General features: G+C 31.5%; 2 protein-coding genes across 37 annotated transcripts in view; both read left to right on the top strand.

Moving 5' to 3' along the window:
- LOC130900174 (TLD domain-containing protein 2) overlaps positions 1-8560 on the top strand; it is a 200327-nt gene extending 191767 nt beyond the window's left edge. For 25 of the 36 annotated variants that reach the window (XM_057810596.1, XM_057810608.1, XM_057810599.1 and 22 more), the window contains 3 exons: positions 3694-3978; positions 4049-4376; positions 5428-8560. In XM_057810596.1, the coding sequence (XP_057666579.1) occupies positions 3694-3978; positions 4049-4360 (597 nt within the window). In that variant the 3' untranslated portion in view covers positions 4361-4376; positions 5428-8560. The remainder of the gene's footprint in view (positions 1-3693; positions 3979-4048; positions 4377-5427) is intronic. The other 11 variants (XM_057810595.1, XM_057810604.1, XM_057810584.1 and 8 more) reach the window with 1 other exon arrangement.
- Positions 8561-13918: 5358 nt separating this feature from the next.
- On the top strand, positions 13919-18450 carry LOC130899940 (pre-mRNA-splicing factor ATP-dependent RNA helicase DHX16). The gene is made up of 6 exons (XM_057810139.1): positions 13919-14333; positions 14456-14772; positions 15782-15997; positions 16065-17229; positions 17342-17560; positions 17987-18450. Exons 1-6 carry the CDS (start codon positions 13987-13989, stop codon positions 18393-18395), a joined length of 2673 nt encoding a protein of 890 aa, XP_057666122.1. The 5' UTR covers positions 13919-13986; the 3' UTR covers positions 18396-18450.
- Positions 18451-18634: the final 184 nt, after the last annotated feature.

Below are 18634 nucleotides of genomic sequence, written 5' to 3' on the forward strand. Positions count from 1 at the left end.
TTTAAATAAGCTTAAAACAATATAAGAATGAAAAATATTAATATCATAGTGAAAAAAGCATCGGGCGCTCGATGGATTACTAGTATTTTCCAATCATTAAAGTTTTAAGCTTATTTCAAAAATTATTTTTCACTTTTTAGTTTCATCAATTTTTAAACTATATTTAATTGATACCACCCTCGTATAATGAATGGCTTCTCTACTATATACCTACATCTCGTCGAAACTTGTATCGAGCCAAAACGGTGTAGTTGGCAAGGTTGTCGAAGTGCTTAATTTCCAACACGGATATCGGAGGTTCGAAACTCTTATTGAATTAGTCCAAAGGAGAGTTACATACAAACAGGTGGAACTGATGTAAGCATGTTGAAAAATATGAATACATCAAACCCATGGGAGATTAAAAAATCCCATCGGAAACGAGGAAAGGGGTAGGAAGGAAAAAACTTTACGGATTCTCACATTTAATGTGAGAAAAAAATGACAGGTGCTATATCAACTGCGCATCAAACTAAAAAGTTAAAAATAATTTTTTTAAATAAACTTAAAACAATATAAGAATGAAAAATATGAGTTTTTTTAGACTATATTTAATTGATACCATCCTCGTATAATGGTTTCGCTACATCTCGTCGAAACTTGTATCGAGCCAAAACGGTGTAGTTGGCAAGGTTGTCGAAGTGCTTAATTTCCAACACGGATATCGGAGGTTCGAAACTCTTATTGAATTAGTCCAAAGGAGAGTTACATACAAACAAACCTAGATACAGGTGAAGCTGGCAATCCTATCGGAAACGATGCAGGGTGGTAGGGAGGAAAAAACTTTACGGATTCTCACCCGTAATGTGAGAAAATGACAGTTATTGAATTAAAATGAACTTATTGACGTACAAAATTACAATAAATTCAAAATTCCTTCTATGACAGTGCAGTTGAATGAACTACATCAAATCCTCTTTTATCTATTGGCATTTAGCATTCCTCATAGTTTGAGTTTCAGTTCCTTGCTTAAAACTGTTTTTCAAACTACTAAAATGAGTCTAAAGTCTTATTCTGTCTTCCAAAAAATTATTATATCGTCTGCTAACTGCCTCTTATAATACATCCAACCTATAAAATTTGCTGTATCCTTATTAAGAACAAGGACATGTATACAATGTCTATGTGTATATGCCATATAATTAACCCTTACCTATCGAGTTAGTTCCTTATGTCATATTGACAGTTTATATTTGATTGTTGCAACACGAATTGGTTATCCCGTTTTAGATAAAAACACGTATTAATTGACAAAATAATGAGCTGCAATGAAAAGGTGAATATTATGGATTTAATTCATATTATTTGTAATGGAATACCTAAACTTTTTGGTTATGTACGCCATACTAATAGATAATACTATAACTGTGAGAAGAACTGATTAAAATTTAGATAAAAGTGTAAACTCCGTGATTCGGTACTTTTAATCAGTACTACTTGAGTAAGTGGCTTGATTTGAATAGGATCAAGTCTATAGAACCCAAAAATTTCACTTTATAAAAATGAAGAAACTAGTTCTATGGCCTTTAAAATAATATAAGACAATACGGGAATTAAAGGTTTTTGGTAAAATAAATTAAAAAACAAAAGGATCAATGATCAAGTAAAAGAGTAAAGATTCCAAATAATCAAAGTACATTTTTTATACGATTCATATACAACAAAGTTTTTTTATATTAATGTCCTTTGATATAATATAATCTAACATTCATACTTGTTGACGAATGTCGTAATAGTTATTGAAGGATCAGGAATAAAAAGCTTCTAGTTTTAGAGACAGTACTCTGAAACAGAGTACAACAGATTTTTCAGGTCACAATGAATTGTAAACACACCTATACAGAGGTCGGCATAAGCCAGGCAACAAATTTTCGTTAAGAGAAAAAATGAATTTTTTTGAAGAAATCACAAAAGGAATGTGTCACATGACCGTGCGGGCCACTCAACGAATCCTCGTCTCGCGAGTGTTGGTTGGTTCTCGATTTTCCCAAGTAAATCTTCGAGCATTTCCAGATAACTTCGGTCCGTCATGTATCCCACAAAAAAGTACGCACTCACGAGACCTCCCTCATGGATACCTGTTCACACACTCACACACCCCAGGCAGGCTTAATTCTTCCTCAATGAAGACGTGAGGATTCTAGTCGTTCCAGTATACGCAGTTATGCCGATTAACCGTACCGTTCAGCTTGAAAGTTGTTTCATCCGACCACAAAATGGAATGCTGGAGGTACCACTCACAAAATTCCAAACTGCGATAGAAATCATACTGGTGGAGTACCTCAGGCAGGTTTAATTCTGCTTCAATGAAAACGTGAGGATTCTGATCGTTCCAGTACACGCAGTTATACCGATTGACCGTACCGTTCAGCTTACTGCGATAGAAATCATCCTCGTGAAGTGTGTGGAAGAGACGCGGACAGTAAACTCGATAGTGCATGCGTTTCGACATTCGTCGTAAAGAATGATCGTATATTTGAAGTTCTCCCGATAGCCGCACTGCAGATTGACTAACGCCAGCACCACAGTTTCCATATTTTCTTTAGTTGTTACAAATACTGGTCGTCCATAAGGCAGCACGTCGGCAACAGAGCCCGTTTTTTAGAATTTCTGGTACGTCTTTCACACTGTTGAACGATTTGGTAACGAGTTCGGAAATTGTTGCTGAAATTCGGTAAACATAGTTTCGTAATCAGCAGATACGACGTACTTATCGAATATTATTGATAAATCCACCCGGCAAAAAGTGTGGTGTATAGCTATATATATTTAGAACGATGCGTCAAAAGTCAAAAGAAATTAATACGTGGACATCTTGAAATACATATAAACTCGAAAACATTTTTAAAAAAAATTCATTTTCTATTTGGAAAAAAGTTACAATCCGGCAACGATGTAAAACATCTGTCTTATTATGTCTTACTTATCGTAAAAGTTGTTTACATTTAGGTGAATTTAATAAATGTCGAGGAGTATTTTGTACAGCATCATTTATACTTGTTATTAGTTCTGTTAGATATTTCTGGCATTTTTCCATTTATCTATAATAAACTATATTTTCTTGTTCGGTAACCTCTACATCGTCAGTATGTGGTACGTTATTCACAATTCTAAGTATGGTGCTGATATTAAAAATAGAATTGACCGGGAATATTTATTAATATTGCATGTTATACATGTTATTTGTTCAGCTGTAAATGGAATGAATTCATTAATTTTACTTGTTTATTATATAAGTTCACGTATCAAATGTTTCATTCTATTTTACACCTGAATGTATATGTCTTCAATTATACTATTAAATCATAACAATCTTTGTTTTTTTTTACTTTTTGATTACAAACATAAGTTTTTTCAATATCATACTCAATTTACTTCAGATTTATTTCATTTTTTTATTAATATAAATGCATTATGTAAAGTACATGATAATCCAGTAGCTATTACCATTTTTACCAACTGTATCAATTTTCCTATGGAGAGATGATTATGGGAGACTTGTTAAACTACTTGAAATTCTCTTCCTTTTTATATTTAAGTGTGATCTGATGTAATCCAAAAAATAACATTAGAAATATATGTTTAGTTTTCGTGTAGACGTTAAACACTATAACGTCGATACACATTACTTAATTGGTCTTTTTTTTTCTATAGGTACTTCCTATGTCGGAGGAACTACGAAGAGCCTTTTATTCATCATCAGCAGCGCCCTCATTAGATATAGAACTAACCCCACCAGACTTAGTTGGTACAACAGAAATTCTCACAGACCACCACAGAGAAAATCTTTGTAGGCATCTACCTGCCAGAGCAGAAGGTTACTCTTGGACGTTAATATTTAGTACCAGTCAACATGGTTTTAGTTTAAATTCCATGTACAGGAAAATGTTCAAACTCGAGTCGCCCATATTAATGGTTATAGAAGACACAGACAATAACGTGAGTACTGGATTAAATTTTAATATGTAAATAGGTTCACCCAGAGATTTTTACTTTTTATTACTCTTAGGTATTTGGTGCCCTAACCTCATGTGCCCTGCAAGTATCGGATCATTTCTATGGTACAGGTGAATCCCTATTATTCTCCTTCACACCTGAATTTAAGGTATTCAATTGGACTGGAGAAAATCTATATTTTATCAAAGGAAACAACGAGAGTATTAGTATCGGTGCCGGTGATGGTAAATTTGGTCTATGGTTAGATGGCGACCTCTACATCGGTAGGTCAGAGTCTTGCAAGACTTATGGTAATGATCCGCTTACACCCAAAGTTGATTTCATGGTGAAGACGCTGGAATGTTGGGCATTTATTTCGAGTTAATTTGTGATTGAAGTAGGTAAGAATAAATATTAGCACTGTTAAGTTTCACCTTCGCGTCATGATCAATTTTCGAGCCACAAAGTGTCTCAAAAGAAAGAATTTATTTCTTGAAAATAACATCGCCCAAATATAAACCATCGAGCTTGAAAATTACCTATGAAGGCTCTGAAAGTATTGTCCGCAATGGCTGCCATTTCGTGACGGATATTTTCTTTTAATTGTGCCAGGGAAGTCAGTTTGTTAACGTAAACTTTAGATTTGACATAATCCCACGGGAAAAAGTCCATGAGTGTTAAATCGGGACTGCCTGGCGGCCAACTTATGTCACTTCTCCTAGATATCAATGTGCCAAGAAAAAAATTTCACAAACTCGTGGCAGAGGACGTGTGTGAAACTGCTCCATTCCTTTGGAACCATGTTATTTGGTTATAACCATTATAGTTTTGCAGTTTAGGAACAGAGAAGTCTTCTAATAACTACACATTACGTTCTGAATTCAATGTAACTGTGCCTCCTCTTTCATCTTCAATAAAATCACTTTAGAAGAATGTAGAGGTTTCTGATGTTGTGTTTTGGATTGGTGCAACTCCAGCTGCGGCAATTGTGCTTGTTAACGTCTCCATTAAGACGAAAATCAGCCTCATCCGAACACAAGTGAACATTGGAAAGCTCTCTATCATCTAGTTTACGAAGTCAAGCCTCTGATCAGCATCCAGAGGCTTCAATTCTTTCGTCAACTAATTTTGTAAGGTTGCATTGACAAATCTTTGTGTAAAATGCGAAATATTAATCTACACACGATTTAGGAGAAGTATTCGACCGTTTTAGAAAAACTTGGACGCCCGGATTTTGGTTTATTCAGTTTTTTCAATTTCTCGACCCATTTCTCAATCAGTCGGACTCCTGGCGCATCATTTAAGTGACAAACATTGCGATAACTTCTCAAGAGCCAAGCTTCCGATTGACTTACGTCCCGCGCCCCTCCGAATAGCTGCGTTCACGCAATAAGCAATTGAACTTTTTTTGAGACACATTTTTATTTTTACCGGCGTTTTCTTTTGTTTTAGGAGGATGTAGAAACTCGCGTTAAACAGTGGTGCATATCAGGGATGGAGCAAAAAACATATTATTTTTACAAACTAATAAAAAAAGATTTACATTTAGCCGGAGCTTTAGTCATAGTACCAATGAAACACAACTGCACAACTATATTTGTTGGAAACATCTAAAAGAAAAAAAATATTGTAGAAAAAAATGAAGATATATTTATTGTAGAGAGGTAATGGCTGCCGTACACTTATTATGGCTCGTTAAAATTAGTTTTTTATGAATAAATAATGTTATTATTGAATAAATTGTTAAAGGTATATTATACAGTGTACGCTTAAATAGTTCGTCAGATATCAATAATGGCAAAATTACCGGAAAATCATTTCCAAATATTTATATTGGTCTCTTTTATAATCCAAACACTTATTTAGAAACTTAGTAAATACGTTTAAGGAAATTATAAAAATATATAACTATAATTATTAACATTAATGTATATATTAAAAAAATTGATGTAGATATCTGGCAAGAAGCTCTTCAAATATATTGTTTAATACATTTAATTGGTATCTGTATGTCATTTTTATAACTAAATAGGGAATTATCGGAACAAAACCGATTTTACTTACCTTTTAATGAAAAAGACTTTAAAAAATAGAGTTGCGATCAAATTCTTACTAACTATAACGAGTCAATGAATTAACAAACAAAAAATATTACATATTACTTTTATTGCCTATAAGCTCACAAAAATTTTTTTCGAGAAATACTGAACTAATGTTTTTTGAATGAAATTTTTCTCAAGTAAAATTTTTTCGTAACATTAACACCGTTTTCCATGAATTCCAGTAGAAATAAAACAACAACATCGCTGTCCGAACTTTCCAACATACCTAGACCAGAATATATTTTCGAAACAGCCTCTTCGATTGCGCTTTCTTTCTTCTAACGATTCTTATATTATGTATATAAAATTTTTCTAATCCCACTCCACATAGATTAAAAGTATATAAATAAGTACAGGATCCGTAGCGGTCAAGATTCTTATACTATATTATTCGTATGTATGAAATTTATTCGCCCCATCAGTTTGACACTATTTTTGACAGATTTATATTCAAATTTCCACATTCATTGGAAGAAAGTGAAGTAAAACTATTCAAAATAACTCATATTAGTAGTAAAAATGAAAATATTTAGGCACACGATAAAGTAACAGTAGCCACATCGTCAAGACCCAACCTTTCATATGTTTTTTGGGTACACTGAACCAATGTTGCCATATTATAACTAAAATTAACGAGAAAATGTAACACAAATACGCTTCCTTATAGAAACTAATTATTATTCATTTATAATTGAGTCTAAATTTGATTTTGACTTTTACACATTCTATTATAGAAACAAAATTACTAAAATATTAATTTTTTTTTTAAATATTCATATCAGACTTATACAAATTTAAAATACATACATTAAATAGATCAATAAGGAGTAAATGATTTGTGAATGGACAAATTTTTTTATGCTAATTTACCAAATGTGTTATAATGCTAAATCTCGACTGCAGTACTTCCAAGTTCAGACCACCCCTCCATCATAACATCTATATCTTATTTTGCATTTACATATAAGTTTACTTCTTTAGACGTATTAGACAGTTTTAGAATTACAAAGCTTGCCAGATTTTTTACATTTGCACTTATCATCATATTCACCACTTAATTTGGAAAATATCCCAACTCGTAATGGTAAAGGTGATAAATATGACTATTTAAATCAGATTATTTAATAAGTCTTCAAATTTATAGTTATTCATTACTTTATATCTGTAAAAGTTATACAGATCTTAAACAGCATCATAAAATATAATTTAAGTAAATTCCATACCAGAAGCTACGCCTTTTATAAGTATAACACCATTTTCAACACTGATGGATGATCAGATTTAAATGAACGAACCCTTATGACTGCCCTGCCTTATTGGGCCAGTAGAATACAGTTTTACAGGTTTTTTTTGAGTAGTTACTACCTAACCTAACCCAACCGAACCTTTTTTGCCGTATAAGATAGGATGGAAGTTAATACCTTCCTCGAAGCGGGTAGTGCAATTCTGTAAGTTCGTGTGGGACTTTAACCGCACTAAACCACCCTCCTCTAGCACACCATGAGAGTTCAGTACTACGGGAGGACATGTATATGTCATAACGTCGACGTACCTCCCAAACCCAACCGAACCATTATTTGTTTTCTTAGTATCCGTAATATTAAGTAATTTGAAATTAAAATGCTCAGGCGTACCAACCATTATTCACGTGGTTAGGTAAGGGACTTTTATCACCCCTTTACGAGTTGTAACCAGTAAATTTGATAAATATAAAATAATTTATCATATTTACCAAATTCAGTGGTGATTCTATATATAAGCAACGAATTTATTACTTAACATAATATATAAGTTGAAGATTTTGACTAAATAACTAGAAAACATGCTGTCAAAATCAAAATAATCTCAAACAAATATTATTGTTCGGGTAATTTTGCCTTCAAAACTCAAAGTATTTTTTAAACAGAGATTACTTATGCAGATCAATGTAGCTTTGATTTTTTTTACTTTTTACTTTCCAAATGTGGAATTTTAGTTTACCTAGTCATTTTTTTTTTGTTAATCTGGTAACCAGATGGTTGAAAGTATGTGTGGTATATTATTGAAATGTGTATGTTTACTGTTAACGTAAGTACAATCCCTGCAACTCGGCGTTCCGAAAGAGTTTCTACAATAATGTTCAATTTCATCATTTCCAAGGCAATCAACTCAGATTTTTGTATGTGATAACAACAGTATTATGATATATGTTCAATTTTGACTAATATTCAGGGTAGTCACATGAAAATATAAGAATATCACATAATTTCAAGTCGCTTGTAATAATCTTGAACAAAATTACTTATTGAAAAAGCCGAGATGCATGGAAAAAACTTGGGTTTGTCGCTTAGCTTACAACGAATGACTGTTAGTAGTATAGTTAGGGGAACCACTTGAAGAAGTCAATTTGTGGTTTTTTAAGTGTTTTTTTTTAAATAAGTTTTAATTTAAAGTGTTATATACATATAATAAAATTTAATGAACCAATAAAGTTTTCAGTAGTAGGCAAGATTTTTTATACAGTATCTCCCCCTTATAACGCATTTTCATATTTCGCGATTTCCATCCCCCGTATAATACGGGAATTCTCCCATATAAGTATGTATGTATGTCCAACATACAGTTCATAATTAGTTTTGCGTGTCGTATAAACATAAAACTTGGCACAACAGGTATTGAACTAGTCCTTGTAGATTACCTAAACCTGTGATACCACCCATTTTGTACTTGGCAAGGTCCTAATTCACAATACACTCACTCATTGTTTGTTTCCAGTGCATGTTTAACTCATTTTTACTATATAAACTGACAGTTGGTGAGTTGAACTATTCACCACTTGGTAGGATAAAAACATTAAGAACCAGTAAAACATTGTTTACATTCGTTCACCATTTCAAAAATTTGTTTAATCAATTATTTATGATATGAGTATTAAAATCACTTTTAACACAAATACCATACAATGTTTTTTGTATAACTGCCTATTTCGATAATAAATCGCTGGCTTATAGCTTCAAATGAAATCACGTGATGTAATTTCGACTGGAACGCCATTTTAAATTGACGCAGCGTCAATTATAAGTGCGTCTAGTTTCAAAGAGTTGTAAAAACACTAAAATAGACCACTTTCAACAATAGTTTATTTGATGAATATATCATATCGTTAAAGTTATTGATATAAAATATTTACCCCGTAGTTCATTGCACATTTCAGAACAGATGATAACATGGGTTAAGGTTCTTAGTATTGACATTGCGTTAATTTAAAATAATGATTCCAGTCCTCACATGTCGTCATTTAAGGCTGAGCTGAAAAAATATTTAACTCGCTTCCTTGTACACAATCAGTGTTGGCTGTTATTAAAAAGTCAGTTGTATACAAAATATTTCATCTATTGATAACGAACAACACACCCAAGTTCTTATCTACCAATATTTTTATGACAGTTTTCAATTGAGTCTACAAAATCTTGAATTATAGCCTTAGTTTCATATATTAATTTCTGGGACACATCAATATAACAACAAACAAAATTATTTCACAACGATTTCAATTCTTACGGCTTGTGGTTCTCCTTATGATTACCCATTTCTGGTACTACCTAGTAACTCTTGAATTCTAGTATATGCAGTATCAATCAATAAAAAATTTTATTAACATAAATATTTCGAACTGATTGAAATTCTAGCTACTTGTGGTTCTCCTTGTAATTACCCATTTCTGGTATTACCTAGTAACATTGACATTCTATCTACTCTAACTGATCAATTCTAAAGTGTAGACAACATTTTTTTTGTTATTAAATTTACTTTCGACAATTCTATGATTTTTCTTTCGATACAGTAGAATTATTTCGTAAAAAAAATAATCTCCACGTAGTAACAGTTAAAATATTATATGAATGATATAATTTGCCAAAAACCAAAAAGTAGGATTCCAAAAAGAAAATTACTAGATTAAGTATGTGGAAATTATTTGTATTTTCAATAATTTAAAGTTTCCTCAAAACATGTAATTTGGGACTTGATTAATTATTGATAACCTACCTTAGCCCCTTCTTAGTGAACATTCTATCTACATGTTGCAAAAAGTATGCTAAGGTTGAAAAGCTACTGAAACGACCTTTTACTACTATATTTTATTATATTCTGTTTTTTTTCCTATTCTCATTTTTAATTTTTCTTTCCAACTGTTAGTAAAAAGACTGGAAATGATCAGTTAAGTGTAATAAATGATATATTCCATAGAATGTTGACTTCTATCTATGCAGCCAGATTATTAAATGTATGATTGTGTTGTAACAATTATTAATTGTTGGAATATTATCTTGGCTGTAGTCTATAATCGATTTGTCAATTAGGTGCGTAGTAACCATGCCATATCAATTGTCAATTTGATGATTTTAACATTTAGAGGCTGTTATGCGGACTGCTCATCCCCACCTCATTTTGATTCTTCGTGATTTATCTATTATGTCCTAATTAATTAATTTTGTACTTCATTAAATCTCCAAAATAAATTAAAAATAGTCAAATTGTTTATCCACGATAATCGTGGTATTTAAAAATAAATATAACCTAACCATTCTGATAGAGAAAAGAATATTTGGAATTTGAGACAAAACAGAAGAAACAACAGACAAGTTGGAAATACAAAAACATAACTAAAAAAATATAATTCAACTACTTATAAGTAAAGATAGTTCAAGCAGTCAACGACACGATAAAGAAAAAATGAAAAATTTTGAAAGGGGAGATCTCTTGGTGAAACTAAAATTGAAAATTATAATCCTCATTAAATTGAACAAAATAAAGCTACACAAGACCCAGATCAAACCAGTGGGCACAATACAATGGAAAACCACAGGAAAGAATGAACTGAAAATAGGTACTTGAAATATTGGGACCAAACTTAATTGCAAATGTGGAAATATGTGAAAAGAATGACAAACAGATAGGATTAGAACTAGCAAAAGGCAACAAAAAAATTAATACTACTCAACTAAACTGTGCATAATAATAATATGATCAAGAAAGCAATATAATGATTTCCACTAGGACCAGAAGAAGGACAGACCGAAGACCTGCAGAAAAGAGTTGGATACGGAAAATTGGAAACTGAAGACAAATAAAACAATTGGTCGGAATATATAGGAAAGTAAAAATCAACAAAACCTAAGATAATCGAGATTTTCATCAAAAATCAAATATACCATAAATTTAAAAATTTATGGTTGAATAGAGACTGTAAGTATTTGCAATCAACATTTTGATCGTTGATCAAGATAAGCAGTTTTGAATCTATTCCTAGTAAATTTGTATTCCAAGGGTACCCAATTAAAGAACTTTTATGAGAAAATAAGCAAATTAAACATTTTATACAATGAACAAATTTGATAAATGTGTCTTTTTTGCTTTATACTGACATATACAGTAAAAGGAAGTTTGTATCCAAGCTGAAAGAAATATGGTGAGCTACCCATATTAAACAAAATATTTAATAAGTAAATTCTATGAATTGTGAACTTAATTTCATTATCACGATAAGTCTGATGAGGTGTCTGCCTTGTTGATTAGATTTACCTTAGGTTCGCTTATCCTATTAGCAAATGGCGGCAGTCCGTACATTTCACATTGGTTGTCACAGAATATACCAATAATTCTTCATTTGAAATTATTATATTTGGAGTAACTTGAAATTGTACGTATATTCGTGACATTCTTTTAATCTTAGTGTAGCAAAACTTGATGTTAAAAGTTGTGTACTATAACATTAAATATACTACTTATCTGTAAAAATTGATTGTATATAAAATATTAATATCCATAAATTCCTATAGTTGTATTTTATTTTTCGTATTATTTCATTACCCTTCAATTTTCCAATATCCTTATTATAATGCATCATTAATTACAAAATCAATGTAGGCACAAGCAACAGTTTCCATTTACAACTTGTAAAAGTTTATCTAACAATTATCAGATAATTTGGAATATATGGTACCATTGATGATATTCATACTTAACATACTTGTCAATACCAATCATCATCATCATCTATCAGCCATCTTCCATCCACTGCTGGATATAGGCCTCCTCTAGTTTAAACCATCTATCTCTATCTTGAGCTGTATGTATCCAATTTCCTACAATTTTCTTTACATCGTCACTCCATCTTGTTGGCGGCCTGCCTCTACTTCTCTTATCCATTCTTGGCCTCCACTCCAATATTCTTTTCGTCCATCTATTATCCGTCATTCGGGCTACATGGCCTGCCCATTGCCATTTCTTTTGGGCTATAATTTCAATAATGTCCTTAACGTTTGTTCTTCTTCTTATGTATATACCATATGTTGATATACCAATATCAACACTCAAAATTATACTATTTGGTTCTTTGTACGTCACTGGTTCATACCAGGCTCGAAGGACCAGACAGTGAAATAATTGTGTTTGTATAGCAGTAGTAAACAGTATGTATGGTATCACTGACAGATATGTATCATTTTTGAGAAGTAATATACCTTCCACAATCTTTGAATTATGCATAGTTTTAGCGCATTTTGTACAAAAAAAATACAGTATTACTAGCGTTTTGACAGTCTATCCGTAACAGCAGTATCTCCCCACAGAAAGCATGTAGCAAGATTGGGATTTTTGCATTTAATTCCTGTATGTGTCGAAATGAAAGTCAGTTTTTTTAAAAAAACAGGTAAAGCAGTCTTTATCAAATTATTAGTTGACACTGACAACAAAATTATATTGATTAATAGATTACTTACAATATGAATATAGAAAATAGAAATTTGTTTTAACCACAATAGTTGTTGAAGCTTGTTTCACAAATGAATATATTAAAAGAAAGTATGCTAATTAAAATAAAAAATATATTATGTGTATGTGTAGTACTAGGAGAAAAGTATTTCTCATGAGAATTAGAATCCAATGTTTAATGAAACTGATCAAGCTACAATCATTTTGCAAACAAATTACAATTATTCAAAGGCAAATTGAGAAGGTCAAGGAATAAGTCATCTTAAATGAGTAAGTTTTGATGTAAGATTTAAGATCTACTCTACATGTATTCAATTAACCAATAATCAAGTATCAAATAAATTTTAGGTCTCTTCTGTTATAAAATTAGTTTTTATAATACGTTTTGAAAAATAGATAAAAATTTTGACGTATCGACTACTTTCAGTCTTTATCAAAATATAAATGAATAAATACTTAATACAACATTCAAAATTCAAGCAAAAAGTCAAGTAAATTGCACAAATTCGTATGTTACGTAAAAACTATTTTAGCGTCAATGTTTATAAATAAATTAAGCATGCAAAACTAAGATTATTATTATTACTCTAAAGTACATTAAGTATTAATTACATACCACTCCAATACGAAGTTAATATAAAAATTCCTTTGAAATTAACATGACAATTTCAATTTTGACGTTTTTGTTCGTGATATATACTATAACATTCTGATTTGTCTTTTTATTTATTACACGTATCAGAAATAATTAGTCACTTTGTTTGAAATATAATTATTTCAAATCATTTATTCTCTAATTTCTTCGGTTAAACACAATTATCATGCACAAACGTAGTCACTATTTCAAAATGGCGTTAAACTAATGACGTCATACCACCGGCCAAAATACTGATGTATATTTAGCGTTAAGTAGTAGTCACCTAGCTTTATAAAAATTGTTTTTACTTTTATTTCTATAATTAATTACGCCTACTTTATCAAAAAATTCATAAAAACATAAATGTTTCCAATTATATGTCTGAACAAATAAGAGGCTGTATAATTACAAGATACTAAAAAAGAAGATGAAGGTTAGAGAACATATCAATGATATGTTCTATGGGTTGAGTATAACCTGGAACGTATGTGTATATCAACAAAGCTTTGAAATTTGAAAATGAGCCGACAAGGTACAAGTAGACGATATAACTCGGATTCTGACTCTGATAGTGTCGATAGCGCTGAGGAAGCCAGAAGAAAAGATTTGAAAGAAAGAGATGAGTTTGCAACTCGACTTAAAAAACGAGATGAAGAACGAACAAGGAACATTGTTCACAATTCAGATAAACGAGCATACGAAGAAGCAGCTAAAAGACTTAAGTTGGACAATGCAGAAAGAGAAAAACTTATTCCTATGCTTAGAGTTGCTTCAAGGCGAAAGTATTTGGAGAAAAGGAAAGATGATAAGTTGCAAGAATTGGAAGCTGATATAGCAGATGATGAATACCTATTTGAAGAAGAAATGTAAGTTTTCTGATAGTTAAAATTTAGACACTTTGTGCTGTGTGTTTATTTCTTAACTCGGCTAGTATATTAAACAGGTTATGTTGCTTTTAGGAATTGTTTGCTAACTTATGTGATTTTAGTTTAACAGAAAGGGAAAAGAAGGAACGTCAACACAAAAAAGAACTGTTGAGACTTGCTCAAGAACATGAAAAAGCTAGAGAACTCGAACGGGTCCAGAGGTATCATATGCCCAGAGATTTGGGAAAAGATTCCACTGCTGATTACATTGAAGTGGATGAATTGGAGAAAGTACCACAGTCAGAACAAAAAAAATGGGAGAAAGATCAAATGGCATCTGCTGTATTCAAATTCGGAGCCAAAGATGCTATTAAAAAAGAGGAATATGAACTGTTATTGGAAGATCAAATTACTTTCATTCAAGCATTGCAAATGCCAGGTGGGTTACCTCATATACCATTATTTTCGTGTACATTCCTATTTTATGCAGTTACCTCAAGCTGTCAGCTTGAAATACTTTTAAAGAATTTGAGTTTATTTATATGGCAGTTTATGGCTTTATGAGTGCTTTAATTTGAAGCATAGCACCAAATGTATCTTATTTATTAAAAAAATTCCTACAAATTGTTTCAATTACATAAATTATATGAGGTGGGCTCAAATATAATTAAATGATCATTTCCTGTATATTATGAACTTGAAATAGATTCTCGATTGAAATAAAAAAATTTTCATTTCATTTGCTGAAAAAAATTACTTTTTCCATTTTTTCCAAAAAATAAATACATACGGGGTACGTTCAAATGATATTTCTATTATTTTTCAAATGATCGTTCCCTGTACTTAATAAATTTTTAAGATTTTCACGCTCTATTTTCTCACAAATGTTTTTATGTGAAATTATTCATATGGATTGAATTCAAATAATCATTGAATGTCTGTTCTATGTATATGTTGAATTTAATATAAATTTTAAATTAAAATGAAATAATTTGTTATTTATAAAATAATAAATATAAAAAAATAATTATTTATTGAAAATAATTATTTTTTCGTTTTTGCCAAAAATAAATATACAGGGTAGGTTCAAATGATATTCAAATGACTATTCCCCGTATATAATAAATTTTTGAGATTTTCATGCTCTAAATGAAAAAAATCGTCGTTTCATTTATGGGGTGAATTCAAATAATAATTAAATGTCTGTTCCCTGTCTATTTTGAATTTGGAATAAATTAACCATTGAAACAATAAAAATTGTTATTTCTTTAATTCAGAAAATGTTTTCTAAGTTTTTTCCAAAAATAAATATACGGGGTAGGTTCAAATGCTATTTTTATCATTTTTCCAATTTTTAAATGAACTTTCCCCCCATCCTATTTCTAATTTACCTATCAACAGATTACTTAATTTAAATTTTACATTATTTTCAATTGATATTCATTTAGGTCTAACCGAAAAAAAAGAACCCGAACTAACTGAATCAGAAAAGAAGAAATTAACAATAGAAGAAACGAAGAAAAGTCTCCCAATATATCCATTTAAAGATGATTTAATTCAAGCTATTAGGGAACACCAGATTCTAATCATTGAAGGTGAAACAGGTTCTGGTAAAACTACACAGATACCACAGTATTTGTATGAAGCTGGATTTACAGAAGATGGTGAATATAATAAATTTCTGAATACAAGTAGAATATGTTATTTCTTTTCATTTTGAAAAATTTTCAGGTAAAATGATTGGTTGCACCCAACCAAGAAGAGTAGCAGCCATGTCAGTAGCAGCGAGAGTAGCAGAAGAAATGGGTGTAAAACTTGGCAATGAGGTAGGTTACGCTATTAGATTTGAGGACTGCACTTCGGAGAGAACCGTTATTAAATATATGACTGATGGTACTCTACACAGAGAATTTCTATCTGAACCAGACTTAGCTTCATATAGCGTCATGATTATCGACGAAGCACATGAAAGGACATTGCACACAGACATACTATTTGGTTTGGTTAAAGATATAGCAAGATTTAGACCAGAGTTAAAATTATTAATATCCAGTGCAACTCTCGATGTTACCAAGTTTTCAGAATTTTTCGATGATGCTCCAGTATATCAAATTCCGGGTAGAAGATTCCCTGTTGATATTTATTACACGAAAGCTCCTGAAGCAGATTATGTTGATGCATGTGTTGTATCTGTCTTACAAATCCACGTAACTCAACCTTTGGGAGATATATTAGTGTTTCTAACTGGTCAAGATGAAATAGAAACTTGTCATGAACTTTTGCAAGATAGAGTGCGCAGATTAGGTTCCAAAGTAAAGGAATTGATAATATTACCTCTTTACGCTAACTTGCCCAGTGACATGCAAACAAAAATATTCGAGCCGACTCCTCGCGGTGCAAGAAAAGTCGTACTAGCTACTAATATAGCTGAAACATCGCTAACAATAGATAACATTATTTATGTAATAGATCCAGGGTTTGCTAAACAAAACCATTTTAATTCAAGGACTGGCATGGAGAGTTTGATGGTTGTGCCTATTTCAAAAGCATCTGCAAATCAAAGAGCAGGTCGAGCTGGAAGAGTAGCAGCAGGAAAGTGTTTTAGGTTATACACCGCTTGGTCGTACAAACACGAATTAGAAGATAATACAGTTCCGGAAATTCAAAGGATTAATTTGGGGAATGCAGTTTTGATGTTAAAGGCATTGGGAATAAACGATTTGGTGCATTTTGACTTTTTAGATCCTCCACCTCATGAAACCTTAGTCTTAGCTTTAGAACAATTATACGCCCTAGGGGCATTAAACCATCATGGAGAGTTGACAAAATTAGGAAGAAGAATGGCTGAATTGCCAGTAGATCCTATGATGGCCAAGATGATTTTAGCTTCTGAAAAGTAAGTAACAATTTACATTTACATTACATTTAAATTTTCATATTTCGTAAAACAAATTTTCCCGTTTCTTAGTATGTGACAAAAGCATACAATAAACAGACTAATTTTTCAGATACCAATGCGCCGAAGAGATAGTATCGATAGCTGCAATGTTATCAGTAAATGGAGCCATATTTTATAGGCCAAAAGACAAAATTATCCATGCAGATACTGCAAGAAAAAATTTCAATCATATGGGAGGAGACCATTTAAGTCTTTTAAACGTTTACAACCAATGGAGGGACTCTGATTACTCTGTACAATGGTGTTATGAAAACTTTATACAATACAGGTAAGATATTTTTGGATACGTTTTCAATAAACTTCATGGAAGACCAGCAAAGGGAACACACCACCTAAATTTTCGAAATAAATACAATTTAATGGTACACAGATGATTCAAATACCACCAAACCAGCTAGCCCTGGAATCAAATACTGCCAGGCTTTCATCAAGATGTTTAATAAGCAGAAATACTTCGATTGAAAGATTCACGGAAATAAATTGTCCATACTTCACACAAGTAAAATCTAAATCTAACTATCTTGAAGTTAATACTGGAACTAGAAGATGAGCTATAGACATCAACAACAGCTAGATCCAAAAAAACCTTAAGTGCAATGCAATATCTAATTCAGTGCAATGGATAATTTTTTAATTTCAAGTTATTTATTTTCTTAATATTTTTTATTCAAAATGATAGGTTAATTTGTTTAAGGTCTATGAAGAGAGCGCGAGATGTTAGGGAACAACTAGTAAATTTGATGACGAGGGTTGAAATTGAGATGGTGTCCAATGTATCAGAAACTGCCAATATCCGCAAAGCTATTACTTCTGGTTATTTTTATCACATAGCAAGATTTTCAAAAGGTGGAAGTTATAAGACGGTTAAACATAATCAGAGCGTCACCATTCACCCCAATAGCGCCCTATTCGATTCTTTACCTAGATGGGTGCTTTACCATGAACTTGTTTTTACCACAAAAGAATTTATGAGACAAGTTATAGAGATTGAAAGTAAATGGTTATTGGAGGTGGCGCCACATTATTATAAACAAAAGGAACTGGAAGATTCTACTAATAAGAAAATGCCAAAGACAGTAGGTCGAAGCACTAGGACTGATTAGAATGTGATATAAATAGGAAAATATTTTTTTTTGTATATATAAAAATTTAACCAAATGTTCAACAGACTTTTTTTGAGTGAAAACACAGTGCAGTAGAAAATAATTTATTACTTACATTAACTAAAACGCCACTATATATTACAAGGTATTACAAAACCGATAGTAAATGTCGATTCTAATACATTAAAAATAAGGAGGTGGGTACATCGTATTCGATTTCAGGATAGGAAAGTTCTGGG

The sequence above is a fragment of the Diorhabda carinulata genome, chromosome 12 (assembly GCF_026250575.1).
Source record: "Diorhabda carinulata isolate Delta chromosome 12, icDioCari1.1, whole genome shotgun sequence".
NCBI lineage: Eukaryota > Metazoa > Arthropoda > Insecta > Coleoptera > Chrysomelidae > Diorhabda > Diorhabda carinulata.

Bases quoted from the DNA above. Each gene is read 5' to 3' on its own strand.
- LOC130899940 (XM_057810139.1), top strand. From the start codon at position 13,987: ATGAGCCGACAAGGTACAAGTAGACGATATAACTCGGATTCTGACTCT. The intron at 17,230-17,341 runs GTAAGTAACAAT...CTAATTTTTCAG, and splicing joins ATGATTTTAGCTTCTGAAAA to ATACCAATGCGCCGAAGAGA. The intron at 17,561-17,986 runs GTAAGATATTTT...AATTTGTTTAAG, and splicing joins GAAAACTTTATACAATACAG to GTCTATGAAGAGAGCGCGAG.